The sequence below is a fragment of the Corvus brachyrhynchos genome, unplaced genomic scaffold, assembly GCF_000691975.1.
Source record: "Corvus brachyrhynchos isolate BGI_N302 unplaced genomic scaffold, ASM69197v1 scaffold116, whole genome shotgun sequence".
NCBI classification, from domain to species: Eukaryota; Metazoa; Chordata; class Aves; order Passeriformes; family Corvidae; genus Corvus; species Corvus brachyrhynchos.
The window spans coordinates 15,591,367-15,607,510 of NW_008240221.1; the positions used below are offsets into that span (position 1 = coordinate 15,591,367).

Genomic DNA, 16,144 nt, shown 5'->3' on the forward strand with positions numbered 1-16,144 from the left:
CTCATGCCTGCTGAGATAGAAGCTGTGTATTGTATCTTTTCTATCTCACTTCGCTCCATTTCGAGCTGTGGGGTGTTGTGATCTGCACAGTCCCAGCTTTGCCTGCCTCAGCGGAGATTTTGGAACCAGGCACACGCGGGATGTGCACAGAGCTGCCCTTGGAATCCCATAAACTCAGGCACACAGGCTGGGAGTGAAGTGTGTAAGAGCACACGACAAGTGGACACACAGCAAACACACAACACATACAGGACACACATAGCCAGCCAGTGGTTCCTGAGACAGATTCCCCCTTCAACATCCCTCACTCTGCCCCACTCCTGGGACGCCTCGGGCAGAGCCTCAAACCTTTACCACACCTTCACACGCACAACCCACACCGCACACAGTCTGCCCAAGCCTTTGTCCTGCAGGAGCCAGCAGTGTCGAAAGCACTCGCCAGCAGCACTCAGCGGTTTTCCCAAGCCACTGGCACAGAGAGACTGGAGAGGCATTGGAAAGTGCTGGTTAGTTCCTGTGGCTTGTGTATGGGAAAGAGGAATGGAGCAGATATCTTTCCTTTTGGCTCTGGTTTGGATCTTATCCGCCAGCCCAGGAGCTGCAGAATTTCTCCTGTGTCACTGCTGACACACCTCGATAATGGAGGGCTGGTCCTGGGGGCATGAGATTTTTTTACATGTTCATACAATCTTTAAAGTTGGTTTCCTGTAACAGCCCCACTTATTTGTATTACTCTGTTTTCCACCTTGCTTACCCTAACCTATTTCTTAAACCTTGTTTAGACTTAAACTCTTACAGCTGTTAATATCCTTAAAAACACGGTGTAAGTAAGAGGCTGGTCTTAAAAACTGCTGGTGATACCCTCACTCTTTCTGAATCTTTTGGTTTATGTCTAAAAATTCCTCATGTTCTGTGCATGCAGGCATGTCTTTGTTTTCCTGGCATGAATGTTGTAGTGAGGGACATCTTGGAATTGTTTCTGTTCGTGGAATGAGCTGGTTTTACTTGGCTACTATGTGATGCAAAGTTTGTTAACTTAAATGAAACCAAAAGAATAACCGTAAAAAAAAAAAAAAAAAAAAAAAAAAAAAAAAAATAGCAGTACTTTCTATTTTTCCTGACAAATGTAGATGAGTTTTAGAGTTTTGAATATTTAGCTCCTGATATTAATGACTGGGTCATGTGAGGATAATTTGGAGAACATTTTAAATTGCTTATAGACATTTTGGAACTGAAGATGGGATTAAGTAGTACTCATAAAATCTGTACTGATAACTGCTTGCTTACATTTGCTACATGATAGGGGGGAAAAAAGCTAAGGAGAGGCAGATTCTAATGTCTTCATTTTGTAACGTACTGTAAACTTGACAGAATTTCAGCACAGGGCAGAAAATATACTATAAGCTGGAGGCTCCCACAAACAGCACCTGTAGATATCAATAATAGACTAATAAAAAGCATAGTGTGCTATTAATATTTTATATAAGATCAATCTGTCGACATTCAGGCGTGATTATACTTAATAATGTACACAAGTACACAAATGTGTGTATCCTGAAAAACAAAATAAGCAGCACTTCTGCACTGTTGTCACCAGTGTATTATGATGTTTCCTTACACAGGTGCATGACATTTACAGGTGAATATCTTGGAGAAAGGGACTATGTTGTATTGAATGAATATAAAACACTTATCATACTGTGGGTGTTACAATTAACAAGTACAAAATGAATTTGCAGATGTTAGGATATACAAAATTATAGACACACATTTAAAAAAAATATTTGTATTTAAAGTGTAATAACCATCTAGTGACATCCACAGACATTTCTCTCTCTCATTCCTGATGAAAAAAACCCCCATTGTTTATGAAAAGTATAAAAAATATTTTAGAATATTGGTTTTACCAGTCAAAGGATGCACAAATACTTAACTCTGATGTTGTAAGGGAGCTTTGCCTTTCAGCAAGTGCCTGAGTGACTTAATCAGAATAAACCACCACCTCCAGCCACCCTATTGTTCTTTTCATCTGTACAAAGGGAACCTGCAACCAAAACAGACCAAGCTCTCCTCGCCACGTGCATTATTGCGATTTTCATTGTGTTGACAAGATGGGTGGGGTAGAGCATGACTCTGTTCTCCCCGCTGTCATCCGCACAACCCATCATCAGCTTGTGTTGGCATTTTGTACTGACATGTGCTATTTGATGGGGAAATGGGAATAAGGAAAGGAAAAGAGTCTCCCAATGTTTGCTCTGACTACCTTTTCCAGCATCCCATAGCCTAACTTTTGTTTGTTCTAGGCTTGGGAAACAAAGCAAAAGCACAATTCTCATGAAGAGGACACTGTTTTGAGCATGAACCAGTCGGTTAGAAGGAAAAGGATTGGGCCCCCAAAGTAAACTAATAAAAATGAACTTAGTATTTTGTCATTCCTCTCCCTCAGGCCACTTGAAAATAATCATAGCTTAGAATCATAGACTATTTTGTGTTGGAAGAGACCTTTAAAGGTCATCTAGTCCAACCCTTTGCAACGAGCAGGAACATCTTTAACTACATCAGGTTACATATAATCTCTTGAGGTGCTTTGGGGATTCAGTATACAGCAGTTTTGGGCCCTTGGTCTCTCGCCTAGATGAGGTCAGCTGCACAAAGCATCGCTCTTTCCCACCCATTTTTATCTTGTGACCAATTGTATTAATTGAATCCACATGAAAATGATAGATCAGAGAGTAAAACTCTGCTATGAATAAAGAAGAAACTGAATAGAGTTGGATGAAAGAGAAGCCTTAAAGAAGGGTTCGAGTGCCTGAAATCTTCCCTTCTTTCATTTTTTTCCCTAATCTATCTGTTGCAATATAAAATATAATTCTCCTTTCAACTAAATCTTGTCCTGCCTGTGTTTTCAGACCTCTGTGGCTGTAAGAGCACAACCATCACCATTTACAGTCAACTCCAAAATAGTATCTTATGGCAGCAGATGAAGTCAGACCACACCACGTAATCAGTTCCCTATGGGAATAAACAGTTGTCCTAAAAAGAGTCTTCTTAACATTCACAGGCCCATTTCACGTGGTACTCAGAGCCCAAAACTGCGGAGGCAATCAGCTGGGTGATCCTACCAGTTATCTCACTGTCTGCCTGCTCTCCTTTTCCTTTTTCTGGCTTTGCTGCAGGACAAATGCCATGGATAACGAGTCAGGGTGCAAGGGCCACAGCTTTCCCTTCTTCATGCACACTTGTGGGCACATTGCTTTGCTGCTCCTGCATGTGGGGCTCTTCATTTGATGAGCTGAGGGGGTGCTATGTATCCTGTCACCAGAAGTCAGTCTGTAAAGATTTCCAAAGCCAGTAAGAGCTGCTGAGAGGAATAGCGATCTCCAGGTTGAATCGCTAGACTCACAAAAGGCATTATTTCCACTTTGAGGCATTATTTCTGCTTCTTCTGCTGGTGTCTTAGCATCCCACCTCTCAATACACTGTTATGACAGGAGTGGCTTAACAATTAAGTGAGGATTGACTTTTCCAACAGCACTCATAGTGGCATTGTGCTGACGGGAAAAAAAGCTGGTTGTTGCCACTGCTGTTTAGTTCAACTTAAAATATGTCTTGTGGTGGTGGTCTTCATGTTAAGCTGCTTCACAAAATCATTTGTCCACTCTAACACATGATCAGAAGGAAGGAAGGAATACTCTGAAGCATGTGTTTGGCAAGAAACCTAATCCTTCATCTTCCCGTGTGGCTGCCCTTCTCCTTTCCTCTCTCTTTCCAGCAGCCCTCCATTCCTTTTCCTGTTTACCACATGGTGTAAAGGCCAGGACCTCATCCGTCTCCACTCCAAGGTGGTATTTGTGGTAGGAAATTCATGCCTTCAAAAATGCACACAGTTTGTGACAAAGACATATCTTCATCTAGAAAGCACCACACCGCTCTCTGTTGCTGTGTCAATGAATAATTAATATAGTGAAATAATTTTATGCAATAGATTTTATCTTCTTGTAATTTGCTACTTGTTCCCCATGTTTCTGGAAAGCAAATGACCTAGACTTGCTGATTTCTTTTACTTTTAATCCATACCTGGCTTACCTGGAATTGCTTTGGTTTAGATCATGCTGCTTAGGCATGAAATTTTAAAATATTCTAGACTGTAAGCAACTTTCTACTAAATAGTAGTGAGAAGTGTTTCAGTAAATTCTGGTTAGGGTAGGAGCAGCTGCAGGGTAACAGGTTTTTGGAATAAAGGAACAATTATTTATCTGGCATAAAGGGTGCACATACTGGCTTAACCTGGCAAGGAGATGAACTTTAATCTGACACTGATTTCAGTAGAGTCTCACTCGTTATAAAATCTACAGACTCACTGAAGTAAATAAATATGTACACAGTGCTACTGTTTTCTTGACACGTATATATATATACACGTGTGTATATGCATTGTGTAGCAGATGCCAAACAAACAGATCCAGTCAGTGTTAACGCTCTTCACAAATGTACCTGACAGACCAGAAGTTTGAAAATGTTGCTTGAAAATATTTACAGGTTTCTGGAAAAAAAAAAATCCACCAAAGAAAACCCAAACACACCAAAACAACACAGATCCAAAATTATTTCAGGAGTGTGGCGCCAGATTTCTGTGTTTGAGTGTATGAGCTCATTAATTGTAGCTTTGAGCTGTGAAAAATGTGCATCAGTGCCCTTGATGTGTTTATATTTTGGTGATGCATGAATTGTCTCTACATCCTGTCTAAGAAGTGGACACTAATATCTGCCCTGGAACATAATTAGAAGTCATAAAATACCCTGCTGTACTGAGTCAGGATCTCACCCATCTGGGATTGATACCAAGAGATGTTCTTTTCTGGTGTTGCTGTCAGCACAAATGTTTAAATATACCTTCAAGAGCTGAAATATTTGGAAAGAAATTCTGTTTGCCTTATGTAAGCAAGAAATAGTCTGCATTTAATGAAGGTTCATCCTTCAGTCTGTCTCTGGGAGAAGTGGAACAGAGTCACCTTAATTTTAAGAGGGCTGCACGTGTAAGATGATAAAGAGAAAGGTGTAGGATCTTGTCTAAAATGAGCTTTTTATTTTCATTCTATTCTATTCTATTCTCATTACAGAATTTAGGCTAGAAACTAAAATTTTTAAGCGTAACACAGTGCACTCTTGTAGTTAAAAAATATTAAGGTGTTCACAGGAAAAAAGAAATTATCAGGGTATCTTAAAAGGTACAATATGTTTCCTCTAAGCACGAATGATGAGCACAGATTAATTGTGCTCTAAGAAGGTCTTTATATCATCCTCACATAAACCATCTGAACTCCTTCTAGTAGTGCATTGAATTATATATTTATATCACTGTCATATGCAGCTCATTCTTTTTTTTCTCACCTTTCCCTCAGGGATGAAGAGTGCATGCAGTGGTAAGATTCATTTCTTCCACAGAAATTTTTATTGTAGTCAGGTTGGAGAAGGCAGGTCAAAGAAAAGTGTTTTGTGCTTGGTGATAAAATATGTGTTAGTCCTTAAGATTATTTCTTGCTCTCCCTGGGAGTTTGTTCTACTCTCTTGGATCAGTTGCAAAGAAAGTTTTCTCTCTTTCTCTCTCTCATATTAAGTTAAAAGCTCGGTTTTGCCTGAGGAGTTATTGATCACAGTCTTGACTGAAAGATTTGGTGATCATTCAGCAGTTTTAGACCCAGGCCAAGTAATTGCCACTGTCAAGAAATAAACAATTGCAGAACTAACCTGAGATAAACTGATGTAGCTCAATAGATTTCAATCGTTAATATCAGCTGAGGATTTGACCTAACTTTGGAAGGAATTTATGAGTTCAAAGGTGTGGAAAGCTGCTCTTGCTGAAAATCACTGCAAACCCATAGTGTTCTTGCATCTTCATAATCCTAAACACTGCTATGAGAATTAACATTTCTCATTAGAACCAATGTCCTAAATTTTTCACAAACAGTGTTTTTTTAAATTGTGAGTGATGGTTCAATCTTATTTTTTTAATCATACTAGACTGAAGAGACTAGTGATAATAGGTAATTTTTTCAGAGCATGAAATCAAATGATATCAAATGGCCATAATGATGTATTTTGACTGTGAAGCTTATGAAATCTAATACTTCACTGTTCCCACACTGAAATTTCAACACACTCATTTTTCTCAAAACAATAATATTATAGAAAGCCAAACCACACACGCCATAAGAAAAACCAAACCTGAACAAAACCAACCACAACAGAACCACAGAATTGTTCTTCATGGTTGAGTTTGTCAAAACACAGAAGATGAAGTTTTACCCCACGCTAATATTTCCTTTTTATTGTAGGTGGCACCTGTGTTGTCAACCCCACCGACCTGTTCTGCTCTGTTCCTGGGCGTTTGTCTCTGCTCAGCTCCACTTCCAAGTACAAAGTGACCATTGCAGAGGTGAAGAGGCGCCTTTCACCCCCAGAATGCCTCAACGCTTCCCTCCTCGGAGGTATTTTGAGAAGGTAAGTTGAAGGTGAGAATAACTACTCCTAGACAATGCTGTAATTGCTGTAATTATTTTATTTTCAACAGATATGCTCTATTCTCTTTACCTACTTGGATAGGTGGTGATACTTGAGGTAAACAGAAGGGGATGGATCAGGAGGGAACACTGGGGAATTTTCAATAAATGAGGAAGTTTACACCTTTCATCAAACTGATTTTTTTTTACCTCCTCTGTTGAGTTACTCATCAGACATGGAGAGATGTTGCTTTGACTTGTTTTGAGAAAAAAAAAAAGGAAATTAAATGTGTGGAAAATTTCACCAGAGATACAAATCTAAATTCTTTCTGAGAAACTATCTCAAAGCAAATTGTTTTGCCAAGAATAGGTACAGCACTCACTCAACAAAAAGACCTAACCCACTGAGGTGTAGTGATGCCTTTTTCTTCCTTTCTTTGCATGTCTCTTGACCACAAAAGCCACATAATAAGATGAGTTTACTTTTCTTTTTGTGAAATACTGGAGGATAAGCAAATAATTAGGCAAACTTTTGCCTCTGACCCTTCCCTGACCAGAGCAGACACCTGCAGAGAGCAGGAGCAGAAAGAAGGAAAAGGGCAGACTGTACCTCACATTGCAAGAGGAAAACTAGGAGGCAACTGTAATTCATCCAGGCATATCTAAGTCGTGGTGTCCCTGAGGCGTCAGCTCAGATGGCATCAGCTGCTTGAACACCCTTTGATCAAAACTAGCTGGAAAGTCATCGGCTATTTCACTGCTGGCACTGAAGGCCACACTGATCCTCGTGCTTCTACTGAAAGTCATTTAAACCAGCCTGAGAGATGCAGGAATTCAAGAGCTGTCTTGAGCCATCTTGGGGAATAACGACTGCAGACCACAAATTGTTTTCAAGGCATAAGTCTCATTTAACTGCCTCTATAGGCATTGAAATCCAAAATCTACATCTGCCAAAATTTTCCCCTCTATTTGCTTCATCCTAGAGAAACAACCTTCAGCTAATTTTCACTTTAAAAACTCATGCTGTAGATTTCATCAATACAGTGCAAGCTATTAAGGATTCAAGGGCATCGACTTGAATGTGGGGGCTCCCTTCTCTCCTCTGTTAAAATGCTTGAATGATCCCCACAGGTTTTTCACCCAGACTAAGTATCTCCTCTCCCAAATTAACCTTGGGCATGGTTCAGGAGTTTGCAAAAGCCAGGGACTTCCCACAGCCTGCTAATTCTGTTTTATGAATCAAAGAGTGCAATTGAACAGATTTGGTCAGTTTGTAACTGAGGGTTTCACAGCTAGAGAACAGGCTCAAACACTCTGTATTTGACTAGGAAAGATGTAGGAAAACAAAATCTCATTGATTGTTTGCCTGAGATCCGGAAGGCTTGTTTTTGCATCCTGTCAGCAGTCATTGGTTACCTATTTTCCCAAGCAGCTTGCTTTGGGAATAAAGTGTTCTTCTGAATAAAGAAAAAATTCTTTTCGGAAGATATTTCCTGACAAACAGTGTGGCCAAAGTTGTGGTATTTCTTAATGCATAAAAACAGATATCCAAATGACTGCATGTTTGGTTCCTTCCTCTGCCTGAAGAAAATTGAACCAGAACCTCCAAATATTTAGTTAGTGATTACTTTTTCTAAGCCGAGGGCCCCTCAATCTCGTTTGGGGTTAATTATGTATTTGTTGTAAAAAAGCAAAGGTGTAGACTCTTACCTATTTAATGGACAGGTCATTCATTTGGGATGGGAGATATCTGGGTTCCAGTCCCTGTTTTACTCATTGTTTAAGCATTTTAACATTTGTTATTTGCTGTTAGCTGTCTGCTGCATCTGTCTGAAAGACATAGGTTAAAATTCCCTCAGGCTGAGGAAGAATTTGAACCTACGTCTGCTGCATAAGTGGATATATCTCAAACGGTTCAAACACTGAGGTGCTGCAGAAAAGCAGCCCTGGGACACACCAGGACTCATTTTGTGAGAACAAAGGATGTAGGTGTTTGGCATAGGGGCGCAGATAACCAATGATGGCTGAGATCTTAGCTTCAGCATTTCCTATTGCCTTGTCCTTATTCATTGTAAGTTTTGGGCTTTGTAGACAACATTTCTGAGTACCCAAGTCTCTACATAAATTGTAGGGGGATAGTTAGAGCTGGGTTCCACATAGACATCTACATTTAAGTAGCTATCTGGCCTCCTTTAAGAGTGAGACAAGCCAGATGGGTGAAGTCCACTCATTGTGGATATCTGTTTAATCTAATTCTAGAAGGTCATGTTTCTCTCTAATTTGTCTTTGGAACCTGGCTTGGTTAAATCAGATATAAGTGTGTGCACTGTCAATATTTATATTTAGTCACTGTAAACCCAGGCTCTGTGCCCTAATCAGGACACTGGGCTCCACTAGGTGGAAAGCTGCCTGAAGATCTGATGCCCCCATGACAGGCATTAAAATCTTTAACTCTGCCAAAGAACCAATGTTAAAGACTCACATAGATCAAGCAGGACATTAAGAACACAGCTCTGAAATATTTCCCATTGGTGTCACTACTGCAGGCATTACCCCACACATTTGTTAGCAAATTATGTACAATTTCTAGGCTTATATTAACATGGGAAAAAGGTGCAGAATAATGACAAGTGTCTCTCTTTCCTTCTGTTCTCTCATGATAGGGCAAAATCCAAGAATGGAGGACGCTGCTTGCGAGAAAAATTAGACAGACTGGGACTCAATTTGCCTGCAGGAAGAAGAAAAGCAGCAAATGTCACACTCTTGACTTCCTTGGTAGAAGGTAGGGTCTCTAATATTGCAATATAATATAACCATAATTAAAATGTTTCATTGTATGCAACCTTTTCCAGCTATAGGATTAAATTCCATAATCTGTATTTTGTAGAAAGAGATCTGACTTGCCTAAAGCCATAGACAGAGTGAGTGGCAAAATGGAAGTTCATTCTGAGATATCTTGGCCCCCAGCAAGTGTCTTAGTCCTGCAGTTTCCTCATCATTGATTTGTGCTTACAAATCGATCATCCGAGTGTTCTTGTGAGAGAGATTAATGTCTTATACCAACTCTATAGTGGGTTTGTTTATCTTCCTTTTTCTTTTTCTTAAACTTGTGAATTTCCTGGAGCTGGTCCAAAAATGTGATGATTTTTTTTCTCCCATAAGAAAACATAATATTTAGACAAGCCTTTTCCCCACACACATAAATGAATGAAATCTGTTTTCAGATAATATCTAGACAGGCCCAGGAGATACTTTCTTGGCCTTTATTTGTTGTTTAAATATCATTCACCAAATACTGCCAGGCTCTTCAAACCTTCAGCTGGGAGATGCAGGTTCAAACCCCTCAGGCAAAGGGAAGAAACTCTACCTGCATCTCTTCTATTCTGGGTGAATCCACTAAGTACCCAGTTTGTTGTCTGGCTGTGAGTAGCAGCTCTGGGAATTTCAGATCCCTCCTCCTTAATGCTGACAGAACTCAGCTCATCCTAAAGGTCAATACCTTCTACGATCATAACCTGAAAGGTCCATACAGATCTAGGCAAGTAGGCTGAGGTCTCAGCACATATTACCACAGAATTACAGAATTATAGAAGGATTGAGGCTGGAAGGCACTTCTGGTGGTCTCCCAGGCCAATCCTCCTGCTCAAAGCAGGGTCAATTAGAAGAGCTTGCTCAGGACCTTGTGAGTTTTTTATTATCTCAAAGGATGGAGACTCATCCAGGCTGAAATAGCACTGAATCCTCAACACTGGAGGTTGTCAGCGTTTATGACAAGGGAGTGATATTTTCAGGGGCCACTGAGCACAAGGAACTCCAATGGGGCTGCTCTGAACTACATGTGTGTCCATATCACACCTGCTTGCAAGAGAAAGCTCTAATGGAGCTTAGAAAAGGTGCCAGGTTAGAGGAGCAAGGGCTGTTTCCACCTTCAGGCATCTCATGTCAGGGAAGAATAAATACAGCTGGTGTTTATTAGTAAACAGAGCAATGGCTTAAACTGAAAGCTGAAATTAGGAAGAAATTCTTCCCTGTGAGGGTGGTGAGGCCCTGGCACAGGCTGCCCAGAGAAGCTGTGGCTACTCCATCCCTGGAAGTGTTCAAGGCCAGGTTGGACAAGGCTTGGAGCAACCTGGTCTGGTGGAAGGTGTCCCTGCTCATGGCAGGGGGTTGGATTGAGATGATCTTTAAGGTTTCTTCCAACCCAGATCATTCCATGATTCTGGGATTCTATATGGTCAGTTATTCATTCATCAGAAGAGACCAAGAGGGAGGTGGCTCTCCAACAGCTGCTGGCCTGGGATTGAAGGCTGAGTACCTTTAAGTAAGGATTAGATTCCTGTTTCCCAGGAATGGAGCTGTGCCTACCTCCCTGCCCTTTATTCAAAGCAAACCTGATATCAAGCCTATGGTGCTGCTTCTGTTCTTGGACTGCTTTGCTGTGAGTCCTAAAGATAAATACTGATGTGAGTGAGCTCACTTTGGTAGAGACCTTTTTGCCTGCATGTGTTAATCATGAATTTTATCTACTAGAATTTTTGGGAAAGGCACCACCATGTTAATATTCCAACAGAAAACTAAGTGAAGCTCATTTCCTGTCTGGGTAACTAATCCTGGGTCAAACTTGACAGCGCTCATTGAATTCTTTGTGGTATAAGCTGTTCTCACTTTGGACATGCAGATATTCCTTCCAGGTGGAACTAACTTACAGCACAACTTCATCAAGGAAACCCATCCTTCAATGGTTCCTGCTGCTGAAGGAGGCAGAAATGAAAGGCCACAGGCTTATTCTGCGATTTAGAGAATCCAGAGAGAAAGCGACATTAGCTTTTTCTGTGTGATATCAATACAGAAATTGAAATAATAATTTTTTAGTTTTATTAAATATCTAAAATATCAGGTACACTCTGTGTACCTCTCATAAGGACCCAGGATTGTGTCACTCTTGACTTCTTTAGATAGTTCTAAATTTATTATTACTAAAGGTCCTCACAGTCTTCAATATATTGAGGTTTTAATATCTCTTTAAGGTAGGAGTGTGGCCAACCTCTTGAATATCTGTGTGATGTAAATTAAGGCAAAATTTGTTGCATGATTATTATGTTTTTTGGCCAAAACCATGTCAAAAGTCTCTGGCATGACTAATACTTCTCTTCCTGTAAAACATACAAAAATCATTGAGCTTTGGGAAGTCTGTTAAACTCAACGAGGAAATGCAATTTATTTCTAGGCTGTGGCCATCACATGAAGGTTCGGATTTTATGAAAATTATTCTGTGGCCTCCTGTTTTCTGCAAATTTCTTTCTTTTGGAGTTTAGCTTCACTGCAGGATGTTTACTGTTGGTTTGGTCAGGTTGCATCTTTAGTGTCTTTGGTAGGGACGTCTGCAGCCCAAAGTAGGAATTGTTTGACAGATCAGTTCTGTCCTTTTTGTCATGCACATAAATCAGCACGAGTGCAAAGGCGGACAGGGAGAATGAAATCAGTGTTGCAGGACTCTCCTGAGCAGTTTGGGGACACATCTTTGTGTAACCTGCAGGCGAGGGATGCCCTCTAGTGCCTGGACTAGAGGGAAGGAAGGGTCATTTTTCTTGCGAGCTCCACAAGGAAAATTCCTGCGTATTAGCTGTGAAATAAAGGCTCCTCCAATAAATACTAGTATTTCCAAGGCTAAGCTTTACTGCAGGCTCAAGAGTCAAAAGCATCTCCAGTGGGAGCAAGGAAGGATGTGAAAAGAGGGGAGATGTCCCCTTCTTTTTGAATCGGTCACTTAGAGACAAAACATAAATGTGATTGCAGATGCAGGTAAAAGCAGTGCATGAACGATTTAAAAACAATCAGATAAGAAAAAGGGAAACTTACAAAAAATGCTAGAGTTTGTTTTCCTGTCAAACCTGATTAAGACACTAAATTTCCTAGACACAGAATTAGTGACATTCATCATTTGGGGACAAAAGCTCATGAGAAAAAATAGGTCAGTGGTTGCTTTTTTCATCGTGCTCTCAACTGTCACACTTCTCCCCCACCAGCCTTTGTTTAAATATCCTTCCACTTGTTCCTCCTCCCTCTCACCCTACAAATAGAATAAACTTTCCTTCCACCTCCCGCCTGTCCCTCCTCCCCCTAAGTAACATTTCTGCTGGGTAGAGCATCCGGAGGAGGCACAGCCGAGGAGAGTGGGAGGTTCAGATGCCGAGTGTCCCTCTCCTGGGGACACAGCTCCTGCCTTCACTCTGCATAGGAGCAGCTCTCACTCTTGCTGGCCCCGGGGGACCCTCACACCGCTCCTTGCACCTGCCCACAGAAACCTTTCAAGGTACTCGGCTGCTCTCCCCACCGAGGCTTTCCAGAGCTGTCTCTGCCAATTCTGCTCCAGCAGCTGTCCTTTTCCATCAGGCAAAGCTCTCTGGTCAATTGGCAAACAGCAGAGGAGAGGCAGCGCTGCCAGGAGCTGCACAGCCATGTGCTGGGTTTAAGGAGAGTCCAAGATTCCCAGGACCTGCTCTTTGTGTCTGCAGGAGGAAGGAGCTGGGGATACACACAGGGAAATTTGATTTTAGATTGAATTTAGATTGAAACAAGGTAACTAACTATAAAAGTCAGGGATTTTAGTGGTTTTTACCTTTATTATGATTCCTACCCTAATGTAAATAACAACTAGGCAGAAGATGGCAAATCTAAGGTAAAAGAAAAAAGGTCCATTCATCCACATTTCCAACATTTACACAATTTCTCCCAAAGTAAATGTTTGTCCAAATTTTTCTGTAGAAAAAGAAAGAAAATATTCCATGACATTTGGAATAAACTACTTTCCCCTAGCAAGACTTAATCCTCCTGTACAGTAATCACAGGGATGTCTATTCACAAAAAAATAAGTATATCACAGTCCATTTCTAAATATTAAATCATCATTTGGTCCTGGTTTAAAACAACATCTTTGCTCAACAATGAGATAGGAGAAATTTTGTTCTGCAGGGTGTTCTCATGTCCAAATTTTTATTTTTATTTAGCATTGGTAGTTATAATTCAGGATGCCTACTCCTTTTGGTATATGCATGCTTATATGAATAAATATGCATAGCTCCAATGTTCATTTGTAGTATAGATGAGCTTTCCATTTCCAGAAAAAAAATATTTTCAATTTTAATTGAAAATATTTTAATTATTATTTCATTTAAAACAGTAATTACATTTGTATCTACATTTTTACCCATCTATATCTTGTCTAAAAAGACAAGTAATTTTGTTTCTTTTTGCTCATGGTTTTATATCTTCATATACCATTAACATTCAATCACAATCACAATCCCAGCTCCAGACAGGTTTTATACTCTTGAATAATTTTCTCAGATCATCAGAACAGTTTAGTATAATTTTCTCAGCTCTAGCAAATATTATAAACCATCTTTTTAAATACAAGTTTGAATGACAATTCACATTTTCATTCCCTTTTTCCTAAAAGTAAGTGAAAACGTTCACATTTCAGTCACTTGGTTGTTGATCATGTTAAATGGATGCCCACATTTCATCACAGAAAGCTCTGCTCTCTTGACAAAACCAAGATTTTCCAACGGCTAAATGTTTAAATTCTTTGCAGTCTACATTCCCAGTGTTGTTACTGGGACTGACTGGGACCATGATGAAGCTGTCTGGAGAATTGCAATTCCACCTGATGACAGCTTCAAAGGGTTCAACTTTTATTTTCTTTCCATGCTGGAATGAAGATAAACCTATCAAATATTTTAACGGAATTTAGTTGAAAAGAAAAACCTGGTGCTCTTCTGAAACTGATTTACTCTGTAAGTTTTTATTTAAGGAAGAGTAAAAGCATATCTGAAATAGACAATGTGAAACAGCTCCAGAGAAATTTAAAAGCTGTGCCTTAAATTTGTACCCTTTCTCACCCGTGAAGAAGTCTGGGATAGATGTTTGAAACACAAAGCAATTAGTCAGCTATGTGCCTGTTCATTCTGATTCTCTGTTAACTTATCACTGAAATTCATTTTGTTTTCACTGAAATCCATTTTGTTTCAACTGAAAATTATTTTACTTTTCTAGAGGCTGCCAACTAAGTGGAAACCATTTCTCCTTTCAAGTTAGAGATACTTATTGCTTATTAAGGTCCTCATTCTTTTTAGGAATACTGGAAATCATGTTTTAAAAATAAACCAAAGAAAGCAGATGATTTTGACTATAATCTTCAATTTTTGCTGTAAAGTTTGTTACAGCTGCAGAGGTTGTTGCTGGCTGGTATCAGCAAACAGATTGCCTGGCAGTGGTGGATGGATTTTGTCAGTACCTGAATAAACTAGGGCACATAAACACAGAGTGAAGTATTTGCTTGTGGAATCAAGAGGTGTTTTCCTGGTAAAAACCCCAGTGGTAGAAGGGGAGACAATAATATCTGAAAAGGGGGAGAATGGAGTTGGAATAGAGGTTTCTTATTCCTCACCGTCCCTGGCATAGGACCACTGTTTCCATGGAAGTTCTCCTCTTCCTCGGCTTAGCCAAGTCCTGCTGAGGATGGGATTCATCTCCCCATCTTCCTTGCAGTTTTATCTGTCTTCTCATGTCAGATCATAGTAAATAGGGAGAAATCAGCACTTCTGTGTGTTTAATGATTTAATTTAATGATTAAATGAAGTAAAATTAATAATTAAACATTTTATTATGTTGCTTAGAACAGCTGTGGAATCTCCATAGTTGGAAATATTCAAGGCTAGGCTTGGAAAAGCCTTGAATAACCTCATCTAAGGCAATGCTTTCAGCAGAAGGTGATTTCCTGAGTTCTAATCCAGACTTTCCATAATTACTCTACCTTTTACCTTCTACTCTGGTATAGGATGATACCTGCTTCAAGCGCTAGTTTGTCACCATTGACTTGAAAGTATTAAGTCAGACATCAATATTGACATTTAATCTGATGTATTCCACTTCAGATGTTCTCAAAGGGAGGAGTTACATGTCCTGCATCCCTCCTGACAGCATCAGCCTTTTGAACTTCAAAGAGCCAGAGTCCAATGCCACTTCTGATGGCACTCAAACTCACAACTCTGAAAAGAAAACAAAACTAAAGTAAAAAAACCCACAACCCCTGAACTCCAAAGCTATTCTGGAGCACATCTCTGTTAGTCACTCATGCAGATGTGCTTCAACACACGCTTCTGGTAGCTGACCTATTTCTTCTTTCTACAATGAGATGAGAGCGAGTGTCATCTGGAAATACCTATTTCCCACCAGGGAAAGACTAACTTAGGCACAGATGTTCACAATCCAGGCAGCTGCTTTTGATCAGATAAATCCCACACGGAGGTTGTCAGAGTCGCAGTGTGCAGGTCAGAGTGTTCAGTAAACCCTAAAATAAAATTCTGGATTCTCTAAGCTAGTGAAGACAGTCCTGTTCTTCCAGAGGCATTTGGAAGCCAGCACAGAGTTGGGTTCTGGTGTTCAGTTTCTGCAGTGAGGTAGAGAGGTGTTCCTCGTCACAGACTTCTCAAAAGCCTAATTGAGCCAGGTGCTTCTTTTACCTTGATTTAACCACCTATGAAAGAGCAACTGTCTTCTTCATCATCTTCCCTTTTTGTTTTGCCTGGTCAACTTTGTTTGCAATCCTTTTAGAAGTAGGATTATTTATTGAGCTCTCCCTT

The 16,144-nt window shown here is 40.1% G+C and overlaps 1 protein-coding gene across 3 annotated transcripts in view; it reads left to right on the forward strand.

Moving 5' to 3' along the window:
- The window catches only part of TFAP2D (transcription factor AP-2 delta), a 52,400-nt gene that overhangs the window by 10,405 nt on the left and 25,851 nt on the right, over positions 1-16,144 (forward strand). For all 3 annotated transcript variants that reach the window (XM_008641843.2, XM_017745080.1, XM_017745082.1), the window contains 2 exons: positions 6,336-6,501; positions 9,164-9,282. In XM_008641843.2, coding sequence (XP_008640065.1) covers positions 6,336-6,501; positions 9,164-9,282 — 285 coding nt within the window. The remainder of the gene's footprint in view (positions 1-6,335; positions 6,502-9,163; positions 9,283-16,144) is intronic.